At 54.4% G+C, this 16,369-nt stretch overlaps 7 protein-coding genes across 7 annotated transcripts; 4 read left to right on the top strand and 3 right to left on the bottom strand.

The window, feature by feature from the left end:
* Positions 1-476: 476 nt before the first annotated feature.
* M409DRAFT_22640 (uncharacterized protein) lies at positions 477-1,570 on the bottom strand (the record flags this gene model as incomplete). Its single annotated transcript, XM_033806429.1, has 6 exons — positions 477-592; positions 680-950; positions 999-1,097; positions 1,148-1,304; positions 1,360-1,495; positions 1,549-1,570. The coding sequence occupies 6 exons, from the start codon at positions 1,568-1,570 to the stop codon at positions 477-479; spliced, it is 801 nt and encodes a 266-aa protein (XP_033668100.1).
* Positions 1,571-1,891: 321 nt separating this feature from the next.
* On the top strand, positions 1,892-4,936 carry M409DRAFT_54398 (uncharacterized protein; the record flags this gene model as incomplete). Its single annotated transcript, XM_033812696.1, has 1 exon — positions 1,892-4,936. The coding sequence occupies one exon, from the start codon at positions 1,892-1,894 to the stop codon at positions 4,934-4,936; it is 3,045 nt and encodes a 1,014-aa protein (XP_033668099.1).
* A 415-nt stretch (positions 4,937-5,351) lies between these two features.
* On the top strand, positions 5,352-6,100 carry M409DRAFT_22638 (uncharacterized protein; the record flags this gene model as incomplete). The annotated part of the gene is made up of 2 exons (XM_033806428.1): positions 5,352-5,745; positions 5,826-6,100. The coding sequence occupies 2 exons, from the start codon at positions 5,352-5,354 to the stop codon at positions 6,098-6,100; spliced, it is 669 nt and encodes a 222-aa protein (XP_033668098.1).
* Positions 6,101-6,228: 128 nt separating this feature from the next.
* M409DRAFT_22637 (uncharacterized protein) lies at positions 6,229-7,887 on the bottom strand (the record flags this gene model as incomplete). The annotated part of the gene is made up of 1 exon (XM_033806427.1): positions 6,229-7,887. One exon carries the CDS (start codon positions 7,885-7,887, stop codon positions 6,229-6,231), a length of 1,659 nt encoding a protein of 552 aa, XP_033668097.1.
* A 412-nt stretch (positions 7,888-8,299) lies between these two features.
* M409DRAFT_66234 (uncharacterized protein) lies at positions 8,300-12,037 on the top strand (the record flags this gene model as incomplete). Its single annotated transcript, XM_033816849.1, has 1 exon — positions 8,300-12,037. One exon carries the CDS (start codon positions 8,300-8,302, stop codon positions 12,035-12,037), a length of 3,738 nt encoding a protein of 1,245 aa, XP_033668096.1.
* Positions 12,038-13,759: 1,722 nt separating this feature from the next.
* On the top strand, positions 13,760-14,365 carry M409DRAFT_22635 (uncharacterized protein; the record flags this gene model as incomplete). Its single annotated transcript, XM_033806426.1, has 1 exon — positions 13,760-14,365. The coding sequence occupies one exon, from the start codon at positions 13,760-13,762 to the stop codon at positions 14,363-14,365; it is 606 nt and encodes a 201-aa protein (XP_033668095.1).
* Positions 14,366-14,982: 617 nt separating this feature from the next.
* M409DRAFT_22634 (uncharacterized protein) lies at positions 14,983-15,993 on the bottom strand (the record flags this gene model as incomplete). The annotated part of the gene is made up of 2 exons (XM_033806425.1): positions 14,983-15,587; positions 15,642-15,993. 2 exons carry the CDS (start codon positions 15,991-15,993, stop codon positions 14,983-14,985), a joined length of 957 nt encoding a protein of 318 aa, XP_033668094.1.
* Positions 15,994-16,369: the final 376 nt, after the last annotated feature.

Below are 16,369 nucleotides of genomic sequence, written 5' to 3'. Positions count from 1 at the left end.
GGCGCACTTCAAAGGCGTGAGATTCGGTAAAGGTGATGCTGTGATCACGCCAGTAGAGTAGGGAAAGCAAACGAGGACGTCAATGACCTTGAGCAATGAGCCTAGTGCAGGAACAGAGTTGCATCTTGCATAATAAGCGCCGGGGCGGATCTTTGTTGATCAGATCCGATCTGTGAGATCTATCAGATCTGTGGAGCTTATTTGGCAAAGGTCGATCTTCAGAGTGGTGACGAATGATGGAGGGCAGGGTCTTTAGAAGTGGAGGAGGGATTGGAGCATGAATCTTAGGAATACAAACAACATTTATTCCGTGCGGAGCGAGTGGTCATCGCGGGTATCGAGCTATCAATTAATAAAACATCTCGCAGAATCCATGCCACCATTCCAATCGAACCAGCGAGGCATCATAGGCATGCAGAGCGCTTGCTGCACTCCATCGGCCACTTTCAAGCGTTGTTCACGTGGCCCTGCAGTCGCTACTCCTCATCTTCGTCCTCGATGGCTGCTTTCTTGGCCTTCGCCTTGCGCTTCGTTGCAGGCTTGGGCTTTGGTGCTGGTTCGTCTTCAGGATCGATATCGTCACTGGCCTCAACTGTAAAAACATCACAGTCAGCACAGGCTCGCGAGCGGTCACATCGCTTGGCAGCGACAACAGTTGCCACGTTTTGAGAAGACTTACCCTTTGGCTTCCTGCCGCCCTTCTTCTTCACGGTGGTCACTCCCTCATCTGCCTCGTCGGTCTGCTCGGCTTTCGCCTTCTTGGCCCTGGACTTCTTCGGGGGTGGTGCTTCGTCCTCGTCGTTTGCGTCCTCAGCCTTGACCTTTTTGGCACGAGACTTCTTGGGTGGGGGTGCCTCAGGCTCGTCCTCGTCATCCTCGTCCTCGTCGGCCGCCTTGCGCTTCTTCGTGGTCTTCTTCTTCTTTGCTGGTTCCTCGCCATTGGCAGCGGCCTGTGTCTGGTCAGCGGGAATCGAACACGGGGAAGATACCAGACTGACCTCAGCTTTCTCCCTCTTCTTGCGCTCGGCAGCGGTCTCAGGCTTCTTGAACATGCCTTGCATCTTCTTGTCGGGATTGTATCGGTTCATTTCAGGATCCTGCCGTCGATCAGTAGGGCGTTCCCCAGGCGGGTAGCAATCATCCTCACTCCGTTCCAGTCCTCATCGTCAACGTGACCTTGCTCGAATGCGCGCTTGACCCTCTGCTGGGCATCCTCCGGAAGCTCATCATAGCCATCGATCAGGTCGAAATCGCCCTCTGCCGTCTCGTACCAGTTGTGAAGCACGCTCGGAGTCACACATCCCCTGAGAATGTCAGTCATGCTTGACAGATACATGTACCCGAAAGACGTCGGCTCACCAATGACGCCACTTGATTGATGTATACTCCTTGATGGTCACCGTGACGCCCTGGCGAATTTCTCCTTTGGTGATCTTGATGCCTTCATTCTTGCAGTGGGTGGCCGTGCAACCTGCGCGGGCGGTTGGGCTGATTTCTGCGAACGGTCAATGATGTGTTTGAGTGGGAGGTGGCATGAACAGCTCGTACCAACGCGATAGTTGCCCGACATGATGGTCGCGAAGTGTTTGGGAGAAAAGGTGCGGTGCACCGTGTCTCCGCGAGTGCGAGATATGCAGAGTGCGTGAGGTCAATCGGTGGCAGAGAGGGAGGAGTTGAGAAGGGAAGAGGATGGGAAATGGTCAGGTGACGTCGGTGTTGCTGTTGAAGTGAGCCAACAAAGCTCGGAACAGGCGACGACGCGGGAAAGCACGGGCCACCAGGTAAACGCGAGACACTCACCAACGTCACGAGTTTTGCCATAGAAAAGTGCATCAACTTTCCACCCACTCTCATTCTCCTTTCCACACCATCAACGCATGTCTCTACGCCCATGAGAGCATGGAGTCTCACTCGACTGCGCGCCATCAGTCGGGCTAGACCTGCAGTCCGCCCTGCTCTCCCTGCTTTGTCGCAGCGCCACTACATCAAAGTCTCTGAGACATCGACTGCGCAGGACAGGACACGAATATTTCGCAAATATGCGGTCTTTGACAATGACCGCCAACAGGCTCTGTTCCAAAAGATTGAACGTCCCGGTAATGATATCCAAGCCTGGGCATCCCTTCTCGATGGCGGTCTTCCACCCCATCTTCGCAATTGGGAGGCGTCATACAACTCTTCCTACACTCCACCCAACCTGAGCGCTGCCGACGTGGCTGAGGTACTTTTGGCAGCTCGAAACCTTCCTGCTGAGTATGGTGGACCATTTGACTTGCTTTACCATCTTGGATTTGAGCAAAACCGTTGGAATGCTGTTGTCTGGCTCATTAAGAGATTGGTCGAGAAATTTCCCGCTCGCCATGGCCAAAGTCCACGTTTTGCAAGAGTCAATGCGTTGTGGGAACAGGTGCCTTCTCTGGCCGGATCCTCGAGCGCCCCGATGGATCTCAACCTGGAAGCGAGTGTACCGCCATCGGGAATGGTGGAAGCCAAGAGCCTTCGTGAACTCACCAACGGCCTCCATCCGGAAACGATGTCGCGCGAGGAAATCTTACGACATGATGCGTTGGGTGAAATCTGGCTGATGTTGGGATCAATGATCAAAGCATGTGCGAGGGATGGGGAGACAAGGCCCGAAGTATTGGAGATCATCGCATACCTTCATCACAAGGAAGTCATGCCATTGTCCATCTACCAGTCCGAGTCACCCGCCGATAAGTCTGCGATTCACCAACCTCCACTGCTGTCGATGCTGTCTTCTCGAATCCTTACTTCTCTGTCCGACGCAGCGTGGCGTGCTCACGAGAAGATGGTAATTGAGGAGGCGAAAGCGCGAGGAGGCGATTACGCTTCCCTGCGACCCGAAATTCCAGGCTCAGTCTACCGAACACATGTTGCTGGTCTGCGGCCTGAAGTGTGGATGGAGTTAATCCTTTGGTCGTGCTTGCATGGTGGCTGGATTGAACAAGGCGCGGAAATGTTGTCCTCCTTTGGACCCGCCAACAGCAGATGGCATGTCTTCTCGTGGAGGGAGTACGAAGATGCGGTCGCTGCGGACGCCAATGGTCAAATGAATCCTTGGAACGATTTGGAGTACCTGTTCAAGACCCGAGCCGCTACCGCACATGATGCTCCTCGCGAGCCTGGCCTCGACGTTACTCGGACTGTCAGCGCCGAGGTCGTCAACGCTTTCATTGACGCACTCATCATCAAGGTGAACGTGGGCGTTGGTGAACGAGGCATTGATGTGGAACGAATCGTCACACATCTTACAGAGCTCAAGAAGTTGCTACACAGAGACAGCAAGCGGTCGACCTTGAGCACTGGGACTTGGGATTCTCTCATACTGCGGCTTGTTGAATGCATGAGCGTTAGCGTCGAGAAGGATAGCGGTCTCGTCAGGGCACTTGCTCGGCTGTCTCCTGGGCTTGGGGAGGGATTGGGATCGAAGAACAACCAAAACCTTCCAGCTTACGTTCTCGACGGGTCTATGGCCATGCAAGGCCTGTTGCATAGAGCTCTACATGGCCAGATTATGTCCGGAAGTTTTGAAGGAGCCCTGGAAATCTTCAAGCGAATGCAAATTCGGGCAGACACGGACAAGAACAAATCGCTTGCAAGTTTCATGGAGGGCAACCAGCCTCTGCTGCGATCTTTGACCAAAGACGACTTGTTTACAAGTAATCTAACGGGCATTGAATACCCAGCATTCGACCTGCAGATACCAGCCACAACACTTGGATCTTTCCTCGAGCTTGCCACCGATGCCAAAGCCCACGAATTCGGTAGATGGTTGTTGTATAACAATGATGTCGATGGTCCGGTCATTGCCGAGTCATCGTACAAAGATCCACACATCCAGCCAGCTCTCATTCGTTTCGCTGCGGAAACATTGGACAACAAACTCCTTTCCAAAATGAAAGAACTGGAATTCGAGAAGGAGTCTATGAGATCTATGCTCGACAGTCAAGTCATAAACCTGCGCTGGGATTCGGCGGAGCGGATCTTGCAGTACCTTGGAGACTCCCCCTACAGGAAGTGGACCGTTCAAAATCTTGCCAATATGATTCGGGTCATGTTACAGCAGGTCCCTGGCGCTGCGCAGGGTTCTGCGGATGCTCAACACAATCTTGAGCGTGCAAGGACGATGGTGGTCGAGACATTTGCTCGTCGATACGATGGAGGCCAAAAGCTTGCCAAGGAGAAGTCTTTATGCGTTAGCAACTTGCTCACCATCTTGTCCGCCGTGAACAGCGAATGGCAGAAATTTTGCTTGCCTTATCGACAACCACTACGATATGAGAAGTTTGGCCTACCCATCAAAACTTTCAACACTGTTCTCGAAGGGGTTGCAGCAGCATATGGCAGCGCCGCAGCTCGTCGTTTGTTGGGCATCTTCTGGCCACATTCGGCACGCGGAGCCCACGATGCAGCTTACAGGATTACTCGATCTCGACGCTCCAGGATGCGCATGGCACAGTTTCATCCAACTGCTCTCGAAAGTGTCGAGCGACAGAGGATTGTCGTACCCATACGTGGGGTCGATAGTGTCCGCAAGCGCGATGTCGTTGTCTATGGTGCGTGCGTGCCGAACAATGCCACGATCATGATAATTTGTCGAAAAGCCTTGGACGAGATTCGATTGGAATCCCCATCAGCTCTATTAGGCGATGACGGCAAAGCAGAGGATAGATCGCCAAACAAACCTGTCGACACCAGTCCTCGCGGAATGGTAGTGTGGAGCGTTCGACGTTTGGCCGAACTCCACTACGTCGAAGAAGGCATCATCAATGAACTTGACCAACTCCTCTTCGAGCTGGGAATGGATGATCTTCGAAAACGGCTTCCAAAGATTGTCAAGGATGTTGTCGACGAGTTCGAGGCTGTGGAGGATGCACCTAAGCCGGCGGGAGAGAAACATTCATCGGACAAGTAGTCTACTGCCCAATGAGAGACAATTGCGCTCGACGAAGTGGTAGGCTAAGAGCTGTGCAAACTTTCCGTACACCCAATGCGGTAAGAGGGAAAGGAAGCTCTATGGCATGTATTTAGCGTACGCCTGCCCTACGATGAACAACGACACGAATGGACCTCGCACCGTGCGATTTTTCGGCTCCGGTGTCTGGATCGGGAAGCTCCAATGCAGATGGCTTCGTCCATGGTTTGCATTGTCAACATATAAGTTCTGAACAACGGCGTGAGTCACGACTTGACTCAATGCGATCAACATATACATAAAATCAGCCATTGGCCTTAACCTGTCAACCATTGACCACAACCACCATTCAATCCATTCGTGCTCACCTCACAGCCGTCCTCATCCAACACCAACCAGCCAACCAAAAACAAAAATGCACATAACAATCCACCCCCTCCCCCCCACCGAAATCCCCACCTTCATAACCATCGAACTCGCCGCCTTCGCCCCGCACCCACGAATCCCCATGCTCTGGCCACGAGGCTACACGCCCGACCTGCACGCCTACATGGCGCGGGTCAAACGCGAAGCCTTCCCCTCGCCCTCCAACCACTTCATCAAAGCCGTCGACTCCGACACAGGCGAGATCGTCGGCGTCAGTCAATTTGAGATTAAAGAGGAAGGGGATGAGGCGGGGGAGTTGCTGGCGGAGGATGCGCCGCCGCCGGGGGATTGGCCGGAGGGCGGGAATTGGGGGATGAAGAGGTTTTTTGCGCGGGAGAGTTGGCGGTTGGTGGAGGGGAGTTTTGGGAGGGGGGCGCATGTTGGTATTTTACTCACCCCATCATCACCGTCCTCATCACCCATATCTCTATCCATCTCTGACGTTTCGGGATGTCCTCTCTAGTAATCGACCTCCTCCTCATCCACCCCACACACCAACACCGGGGGATCGGCTCCCAACTCCTACAACACGTCCTCGAAGAAGCGGATTCCAGAAATATCCCCGTGGGATTGGAGAGCACGCCGGCGGGGCTGGCGCTGTACAAGAGGCATGGGTTTGTGGAGACGAGGGTGATTAAGGCGGATATGAGGGCTTTTGGGTGGAGGGAGGAGTATGATGAGGAGGCGGCGAAGAGGGTTTGGATGGTTAGGGATAAGGTTGGGGGGAGGGAGGGTTAGCGGTAGGGGGGCGTTGTGTTCAGGTCGAGTGGTCTGTTGATTCTTCGTCATTTGAGCATAGATAGTCGTCAGTGAATACCAGAAACGCCACGCTGGTCCATCGTGCCCTCTACTCATCGTGTCTCATTTCATACAGCCGCCTTCTTGGAATCCCCCTTCTTCCGATCAAAGTCCACGACCCGCCGCCCCCGATGCATCTGAGCCATCCGCCACCGCACATACAGCATCAACGCATCCTTCGCCACGACTAATAAACACCCACCCACGATACTGCGTGCCCACTTGTTTTGAAGGAAGCCTTTGACGCCGGTTTGAGTGCCCCATCGAGAACCCCATCGACAATTGGGCGCTGGCGGTGTGGTCCATGATGTCGGCAGGACGAGCTTGAGGGCCTCTCCAGCGAGACCCGCCAGAGTTGGGAAGGCGATGGCTCCTATGGCTGTTTCGGCGATGGCAGATGCGGAGAATGATATCCTACGATCGACTTGTCCGTTTTGCTGGTTGCCATTCGCTTGCTGCTGTTGCTGCGGTTGGTTTTGCTGCGGTTGTTGGCCTGCGTTTCGTTGCGCTTGCTCGTTGCCACCGCCTCGTGGATTGGGTCGATTATCTTGCACGTTCGGGCCCGGCGCGGCTTCGTCGTCTTGTGCGGGAGCGACATTTTCGGCCATCTCCTCTGCGTCGTCCCAATTCTCCCACAAGCCGCGATCTATATGTAGTTCGAACACGTTCTCGTCTTCACCTGCTGCCTGCCCCTCGTTCTGATCCTCACCCCCAACACCCTCCGCGCCATCCTCGCCCTGGTTCTGAGTGACTCGCGGTTGAATCTCCTTCAGCCACTGCTTCTCCTTCTCCGCCCAGACCTTTTGATAGTAGAAGTTGTAGAGAGATCGAATGTACGGTAGTACTGCAAAAGCGAAGCTTGCTGATGGTGGCCATGTGGCGAAGTCGAGAGCTTCGTCAGGCGAGTGAGCTTGCGAGGCGAAGAAGACGATAGGGAGCACGGGTAGTATCCCGTCTGCTAGGGATGTCCGCGAGAAGAGGAGAATGGGTGTGATGAGTGGGATTCCGCAGTAGAGTCTCCAGTGAACAGCATGGTCCATCAGAACTCTCAGTAGCTGTTGAGATGCGGTTCGCGGGTCGTTGACATACACTTCTAGAGGAGGTCGAGTGGCGTTCATTTGCAGTGGCCGCAGTATTCGAGCCCCATCTTGAGCGCCAAAGACGGCATATATTGAGTGGACGCCATGCAGTACTGTGAGATGGTATACCGCACCGGACAGCATGAAGACAGCACTGGGTGCTACTGCTTTCAGCGCCAGTCTCTCAAAGCCTCTCACTAGATCGACGACGTAATCTCGCGGCCTGGCCAGCTTGATCTCCGACTTGCACTGCGGACACTCGATCTTGGGCGCGGCGATGCTTCTGTTGCGGGTATTCTTGGGAGCTTCCATGTCGGCAATCCAGTCTAGCAGACACTCTTCATGCGCCACAAGCGCACACGGACAAGGATCTCGCCATGGAGAAGTCTCTGGGGTGTCTTCGGTGGAGTCTTCGAAACATATCCAACATCTCTTGACCGAGGGGTCGTCTTCTGGAGCTATAGGCCGAGTGGCTGGTTGGATCCTCTCTTGCTGTTGTTGCTCTTTCTCGTAGGGCGAATCGTGGACAAAGATGGTCTGCGAGTCTTCGGAGCGTGATCGCACTGGCGAGTGGGTGGAGGAGGGTTGCGACTGGGCCCGCTGCGAGTCTCTTCGTTGCGACGGCTGGCGAGCCGGGAGAGAGGCCATCGCCTGGGTATGGGTCGGTGAGTTGCTGGGTGGTCGAGTGGTGGATTGGTGCGCCGATGTGTGCAGCGACCAAGGTTGAAAGGGTACCTGAAGGTGGTGTTCACATGCGCGTGGACTTGAAACGCGGACGTCATGTCACCTCGGCGTGGCTTGAGCTTTTGTGGCGCGTCATCGACGACAAACATCGCTGAAGTCCAAGTCGACACCGCACGCGACCATCGACTGCAGCAGCATCCTGAACGAGTCTCATTCACGGTCGCTTTGTGCAGAGTCATTGCGCGAGTCGGCGACGACCATCACCAGCCACAGTGATGCCTGGACCGCTCTCCACCCATGAGTAACCCTTTCGCCTGTCTCCTACCTCCCACTCCGCTCTCTCTTACTCCTCTCTCGTCAACACGGTCGCGCAATCATGGCGGCACCATCAGAGCCAGTGCACCAGACACCGGATCTTAGCGAAGAACAGAACGGCACCTCGACTAGCGCAGACGAGCCACAACACAACCCCTACGTTGATGAAGACGAGAATCCTCTGGTTGAAGGCGACGAAGCAGCGCAACTGGCAGCTCTGGGCGCAGGCGTACGGGATCAAGATGACCTCGAGCGAGATATTGGACAGCAAGCCGATCAGCTGCTGGCAGAACAGGCAGATGAGAGGGACCAGAAGCGTCTCGACAAGGCGACCAAAGAAAAAGACCAACTACAATCTGGCATACGTGTGCTGGAGAAGAAGTTGTCTGAGTTCGGTACCAAGCCCACCAAGGACAAATATCGCTCAGAGATTGCCCATTACAATGCCTTAATCGCAAACCATGACAGAGACATCGAACAGATCAAGCGGCGAATGAACGATCGTCACCAGCACGAAGGCACTCAAGACGGCGATGAGAATGCCGCCAACAAACGCCAGCCAGGCGAGAGTCATCGCGAATTCCTGATCCGAACTGGAAAGATCACACCTTTCTCCAAGAAAGGCACCAAGCTGCTGAAGACTTCATCGAGTCTCGGGGATGTTTTGCTCGATGCAGAAGAGGAGGATGAAAGCGGCGAAATGGAAGAGGAAGACGAAGCCGAGGAGACTGGTGGTCAGGCGCAGCCAATGTCACATCGAAACTTGCTTGCACCTGGCTTTGACCAAGAGGACACCAGCGCTGCAGGAAGTACGGCGGGAGACACAGAAGATGATGCCGCACTGGCTCGCAGATTGCAAGACGAGGAGTTTGCATCGGAGCGGCCAGCCAAGCGTCGGCGACTTGCCACCAGACGACAAGCGAGGGGAGTGTCAGAGGAAGCGAGCCCAGCTGCAGATGACTCAGATGCATACGTGCCTGGTGCAGATGCGGTACACGTATCAGCTGATGATCTTGACGAGGAAGACGACGCGCCACTGAGTACAACCCCTGGAATCAAGCGGAAGGGCAAGCAGAAAGCGAGAAGAGATGCGGATGCAGAGCAGGAAGACTTGGCAGGTATCGATGACGGCAATGAGGATGTCTATCAATCGAGACTTCAGAGCTGGATCGAGAGGCGCAGAGCTGCCCGGCAACGTTTTCAAGACCGCAATGCGTCGAATTCGGCAGACGAGATCAAAGCCGAAGACGAAGGCGGTCCTACGGTTCAAGAAGAGGATGAATGGCGTATGCCTCATCCCAACCGCACGGATGCCATATTCGATGGTGGATATCGTGTGCCCGGCGACATCTACCCTTCGCTTTTCGACTACCAAAAGACAGGAGTACAATGGCTCTGGGAGTTGTATTCGCAGCAAGTTGGCGGAGTCGTTGGTGATGAGATGGGTCTTGGGAAAACGATCCAGGTCATTTCATTCCTTGCCGGCCTGCACTACTCTGGCAAGCTCACCAAGCCTGTCATTGTTGTGTGTCCCGCGACGGTGATGAAGCAGTGGGTGAACGAGTTCCATCGATGGTGGCCGCCACTTCGAGTCTCGATCTTGCATACTTCCGGCAGCGGCATGCTCGATGTTAAGAGAGAGGCACGCATCGAGGACGACCTTGAAGATGACTCGTATACTCGGAAGAGTACACAGAGCAAAGGACACAAATCTGCGAAGCGCATTGTGGATAGAGTCATTCGAGATGGCCATGTGCTAGTCACGACGTACTCTGGACTTCAGACATATGCCGAGCTCCTCATTCCCACAGACTGGGAATATGCAGTACTGGATGAGGGCCACAAGATCCGCAATCCCAACACTGCAATCACCATCTACTGCAAGGAGCTTCGTACGCACAATCGAGTGATACTTTCAGGAACTCCTATGCAGAACAATTTGACGGAGCTATGGTCGCTCTTTGACTTCGTCTTTCCGATGAGGCTCGGTACACTGGTGAACTTCAAGAGTCAGTTCGAGATACCGATCAAGCAAGGTGGATACGCGAACGCATCGAACCTTCAGGTCGAGACGGCAATGAAGTGTGCCGAGACGTTGAAAGACACGATCTCGCCATACTTGTTGCAGAGATTCAAGATCGATGTTGCTGCTGATCTGCCGAAGAAGAGTGAACGTGTGCTCTTTTGCAAGCTTACCAAGCTGCAACGTGATGCCTATCAATGGTTTCTCAACTCGGAAGACATGAAGTCTATCATGGCTGGGAAGCGTCAGGCATTGTATGGTGTTGACATACTCCGCAAGATCTGCAATCATCCAGATCTTGTCGACCACAAGACTCTGTCCAAGCAAGGTGGTTATACGTACGGCATTGGCACAAAGTCCGGGAAGATGCAGGTGGTGAAAGCGCTCTTGGAGATCTGGAAACGCAACGGCCACAAGACGCTGCTTTTTGCGCAGCATCGAATCATGCTCGACATCTTGGAAAAGTTCGTCGCGGGAATGGAGGGTTTCAATTACCGTCGCATGGATGGCAATACCTCGATCAAAGACCGCCAGGATCTCGTCGACGAGTTCAACAAGGACCCCAATCTACACGTGTTCCTGCTCACCACGAAAGTTGGTGGACTGGGCGTGAACCTTACGGGAGCTGATCGAGTCATCATTTATGATCCTGATTGGAATCCATCAACGGATGTACAAGCACGCGAGCGAGCATGGCGACTCGGTCAGAAACGTGAAGTAGAGATCTACCGTCTGATGACTGCTGGGACGATTGAGGAGAAGATATATCACAGACAAATCTTCAAGCAGTTCCTCACCAACAAGATTCTGCGAGATCCGAAGCAGAGACAAACGTTCCAGCTTCGTGACTTGCACGATCTTTTCACCTTGGGCGATCCAATGGCGAATGGCGAGACCGAGACGGGAAGTATCTTCAAAGGCACAGAAGTGCAGCTATCTGGGAACGTCGGATCGAAACAAGATCAACCCTTACCGACGCCGCCAGATGAGAGCGAGAAGGCGAAAGAAGGCGCTGCCATTAAGGATGTTTTTGGCATCTCGAGACAGGAAGATTTCCAAGGGAATGAAGATGAAAAGCAGGCCGAGAACGGCGGCGAGCAGAAGGAAGACCGCGTTCTATCATCCATCTTCGCGCGAACAGGTGTACAAGGCGCTCAGGACCACGACGCCATCATCAATGGCCGCAAGACCGTTCGAGCTGATCCCGTAATGATCGAGCGCGAGGCGAAGAAGGTCGCCGCTCGAGCAGCCAAGGAACTCGAACGTGCGGGAGAGTTGGCACGTGCTGTCCCTGCTGGAACCGTCACCTGGACTGGCCTTCACGGCACCGCAGGTCGCGACCCTTCGCCTCCTCGTCGCGGCGGTATGCGCGGAGGTCGAGGAGGTGGCGCCACAAGAGGAGGCCCATCTTCCGCCTCCGTGCTCGCGAATCTGCAAAACCGCCACATCGGCGGCGCATCTTCTTCAGCAGCCGCCGTTGCATCTGCCGACTCCAGTCGCTCGACAACACCCGCACGAGGAGGCCGAGCCAACGCGAACGGACCACAGCCCAAAGGCGTAGACTTTCTCAAGCTCATACGTGATTACCTGGTGTCGCACGGCGGCTCGGCCTACACGCAGATGCTGATTGATCACTTCAACCGATACTGTCGGACGGAACAGCGCACGGCGGAGTTTCGGGAGATGCTCAAGACGATTGCGGTGATGGAGAAGGGCGGGCGCGGGAGGGCGAAGTGGGTGTTGAGGGAGGAGTATCGTCCTCCGCCTGCTGCGTGAAAAGAGAATGAGAAGATGGCTGGGTGGGATTGAGGGTAGTGATTACATGAAGTCTAAGGCTCAGTCATCAATTATGATTCCATCCCGTCCCATGAGCAGAGCAAAGCAATCTTTCGAGGCTAAGCCGTCTGAGGTGCTTCCTCGGCCGTGACAGAGACGTTTGACAGGATTGTAGGGTCTATCCGCACGACTTTCCAACGAGGAGAGGTGTCACGGACGAAACTTCCTCGTCAGTAAGTGAAGACAACAGGTCTCTTGATGATTATTCGAGGAGCTGTCATCATTGCATACAGGCATCCGTCCCTGGACTCTGAGAGTCCGGTTTGCGGTGTGAAGGTCAAGGTCGGAGGAGTGTTATAGTTCTGAGGCCGAACTTCCTGAATCGCACCCTCAAACAACCGCCTTTGCCTCTTCTTGTACGTTTTATCGAGGTCCGCCATCCCTCTCTCGATGCGCTCTGAGATCCAGTGGTAGGCAAGTGACCGTCTAATGTTCCTTGTGTTGTTCCTGCGTGATTCCTTTCCCGGATGATTCATCGAAAGTATGAATTTCAGCTGTGCCAACTACATACATAAGTTCCAAGTGCCTGTCCTTGATCGCTTTGCCTCTCGGTCGGGGAGCGTGTTTCGTTCAACAGCAGTATTTCACCAAAGCCTCGCCTTCCGCACCCCAACAGGATCCTCGACTCCCCAAAGACCCTCCTCCCGGCCCTCGCCCTCACAGCGCAAGCCGCCGCCATCATCACAACCTCCGACATCATCCCCGGCCTCGCAGCGATCGACTCCGCCGTCGTGTCTTTTAGAGAACACATCCTCGCCTACGGTGGCGGGTATCTGAACCAAACGCCGTAAAGTCCCTTTCCTATCCTCCCACACGGCTTCACTAAGGCAAACCCCCTTTTTCTTTTCAAGCCTCTTCACAGACCTAACCACAATCCTCACAACAACAAGCCTCCTCTCCCGCCGACTCCGCCCGACTCGTACGTAGCTGTGTACGCCTCCTCACTCGGCGCGGACGTCCCCTTCACAGGGGAAGCTCTGCTCGCGAAGAGGGCTTTGATTGTAGGCATGGGCATGGGCGGGGGCGTGGCGCTGGCGCTGGCGCAGAAGACGTTTCCGGCGGGTTTGGAGGTTTTTGGCCGGGAAGGGGGAGGGGGAGTTGATGGCGGAGAGGGGGGAGTTTGAGAGGAAGAGGGAGCGGTTTACGGGGCGTTGGAGGAGGGGCTTGGGGCGTTTAGTGTGGTTTGAGGGGATGGGGAGGGTGGAGGTGTTGTGGAGTTGTGTTTTAGGGGGTTTTTGAGGATGGGGATGGGTGCTTCGTACGGCTGCCGTGACCCTTGGTCTTCTCATGTGCAAGGCTGAGAAGCTGAGGTATTGGGCAGCAGGGTGTCATGACCCGAGCCGATTACCGCTCCCTCACTCATTGAAAAACGAATTGCCCCTGGCTTTTGAAGACGGACAGCTTGTTTTCCTTGTTGGCTTCCTATTACATTCGATACCTGGAGGTAGTGTCCTTCGACGCAGAGCCTACGTCTCACTAATCCGGAGGGCAAGGCTCGACTTGTATAGAGCTCGATCCAATAGCAAAGCAAAGCCTCAAATCGACTCTAGTAACCAACACAAAATAAAAAGTCCAGCACCACGACAGACAACCCCTCCTTTCCCATCATCTTCCCACCTCCCCACCACTCTCGCCCCTTTCTTTCCCCAATCTCCTGCAACCATGCACGCCCTCGTCGTAATCTCCCACCCAGACCGCCGCTCCTACACGCACCAAATCGCCTCCAGCCTCATCACCGGCCTCACCTCCCCTGACAACACCACAATCCCACCCCCAACCTACGAAATCGCGGACCTCGCCGCGGAAAACTTTGACCCGCGCTTCACCGCCCACGACTACGACGTCGCCTCGGGCGCCGCCAACCCCCACCCCTCCATCCTCGCCGAGCAAGAACGCATCTCTCGCGCCGACGTCCTCATCCTCATCTTCCCCATCTACTGGTGGTCCCTCCCGGCCCTTCTCAAAGGCTGGATCAACCGCGTCTTCCACGCCGGGTGGGCGTTCCGCGTCGACTACGAGAGCGTGTCCGTGGAGAAGAAGTTGACGGGGCTGAAGGGTGTGTTTATCGGGGTGGGCGGGATTACAAGGGGGACGTATGAGAGGAGGGGGTATTGGGGCGCTATGAGGACGGAGATTGGTCAGGGGGTTTTTGATTTTTGTGGGATGGAGAGGGGAGGGGAGGAGTTGGTTTTGCCTAGGTATGAGGCGGTGGAGGGGTTGGAGAGGGTTAGGGCGTTGGGGGCGAGGTTGGCTGGGGAGGGGAAGTAGAGTTTAGGGTGGAGGGACCGGGGACTGATGCGGCTTTCTTTTTGCTCCGGCGAGAGGTTTGAAGGAGGAATTCGAGGCGGATTTCTGGAGATGTTTGTTGGAATTTGGGCTGTTTCGCAGATTTCACCTTCGATAGCGGTGTGTGATCTGCCTAGGCAGTCAGTCAGTCAGTCAGTCAGTCAAACGAAAGTGACATTCATGCAAGAGAAACCAACCGATGCTGCGTATTCATCGCCTCTGCACCATGCTCCAAATACGGTAGGTGCTCAATGCCTAGCAACGACACCCACTAGCCTTCTCCCATCACAAATCAATGAATCTCCATTGTCTGCCGTACAACGATGAACAAGGCAGTTGCTCTGGAGGTTGTGTAGCGTCGTCAAAGATGCTACGACAGGCACGTACATCGCAAAGAAAGCAGTAGGTGGTGGTGGTGTTTGACGCTAGCGCAGTGCGTATGCCAGATAAGGAAGGAACTGGATCTCGCTGACGTGAGTGAGTAATCAATCAGGGGGAGCAACTGCTGCTTAGGGCAGGTATCGTGTTTTTGCTGACGATTGCTTGCTTTTGTCACGGCGTATGACAAGCTAGGCAACTAAGCGTCAGTCATTACCCACTCATCCAGTCTCGCTGTACGTCCTCCCGAGCAACCACGCAATGCCTTCCATCGTTTTGGTCTTGAGTTCTTTAGGACTTCCTTCCTCTTCGTTGTACCAGATTGAAAAACACTCATGCCCGATATCGGGAATGATATCCATCTTGACCTGCACACCAGCGTCCTCGAGCGCCTTCGCATAGACCACGCAATCGTCGCGCAGAGGATCGTTGTCACCCAACTGAAAATACGTGCGAGGAAGCCCTCCCAGACCGGCCAAATCATTCGTAGGCGAATAGAGCGGTGACGCGGGATCCGCCTGCAGTAGCTCGACCATTCTCTCATCGCCTTTGTAACCAAAATGCGGATTGCCCTTGGGGTTGTCTGTTCGAGAGGTCCAGAGGTGCTTGTACTGGGCGGGTACGGTGGATTCGATCAGCAACGGAGCGATGCCGATGAAAGAGCCTGTGATCGGGAATTGGAGCGCTTCGTGCTTCAGTTGATGGGCAATTACTGCTGCGATGTTTCCACCTGCTGAAAGTCCGCCTACTATGAAACCTTTTTCGAGACTGGCGCCCAATTCTTCAGCGGCGTGAGTGGAGAGCCATCTGGCTACATCCATTCCGTCTGGTTCAAGTCAGGTTTTGCCATGTACATGAGCTTTCAACGAGCTATGCTCACCGGATACGGACGCCGGGAACGGATTCTCTGGTGCAAGTCGATAGCTCGACGATACCACCACCGCCCCAAAATCTTCTGCAAACTCACGCCCAGGACGTGTACACATTTCGATAGATCCGGCCGCGAAGCCACCGCCATGAAACATCAAGATGAGCGGTCTGTCAGCGGCTGGTGTGGATTTCGATCGCCAGACCTTTAGTTCCGCCTTGTGACTAGAGGGCAGAGTGATGGTCTTGTAGAACTCGTCGATGTTGCTGCTTAGAGGACCGAGGGCCTTTACCAAGGACTTCTCCAAGTCTTCCAGCCCATGTCGTCCGTCGATGACCTTTTGTCTGTCTTGGTCGGTAATCATGGTGGATGAATGTCCTGGAACAAATTTGGGTCAAGTGCGTGAATTGTAGGCTTGTTGGAGTTTGGAGCGTTGCTTGTGTTGTCGCTGCGAACAACTTCATCGTCTCCCTGAAGATAAGGTACCTGACTGTCGACACCAGGCATCAACGAAGTTAAGCTGGTTGCCATCGCAACAATGCTCAGGCAGCTGATTTTAAGTCTTGGCATTCAAAGGTATACCTGTACATGTGCCGGGAGAGGGTGTTGCACGTACATACACCATTGTTGATAGCGAATGTGAAGTAGTCGCCTAACGATCTGGCAGTTTCCCGATATCAATCTGTGCACTGCATGGGTCACACAATCGTGATGGTTCCAACAATGTCGCGGACAAAACT

The sequence above is a fragment of the Zasmidium cellare genome (genome assembly GCF_010093935.1).
Source record: "Zasmidium cellare ATCC 36951 unplaced genomic scaffold M409scaffold_16, whole genome shotgun sequence".
Taxonomy (NCBI): Eukaryota; Fungi; Ascomycota; class Dothideomycetes; order Mycosphaerellales; family Mycosphaerellaceae; genus Zasmidium; species Zasmidium cellare.
This window is presented reverse-complemented; position numbering and strand designations above follow the sequence as displayed.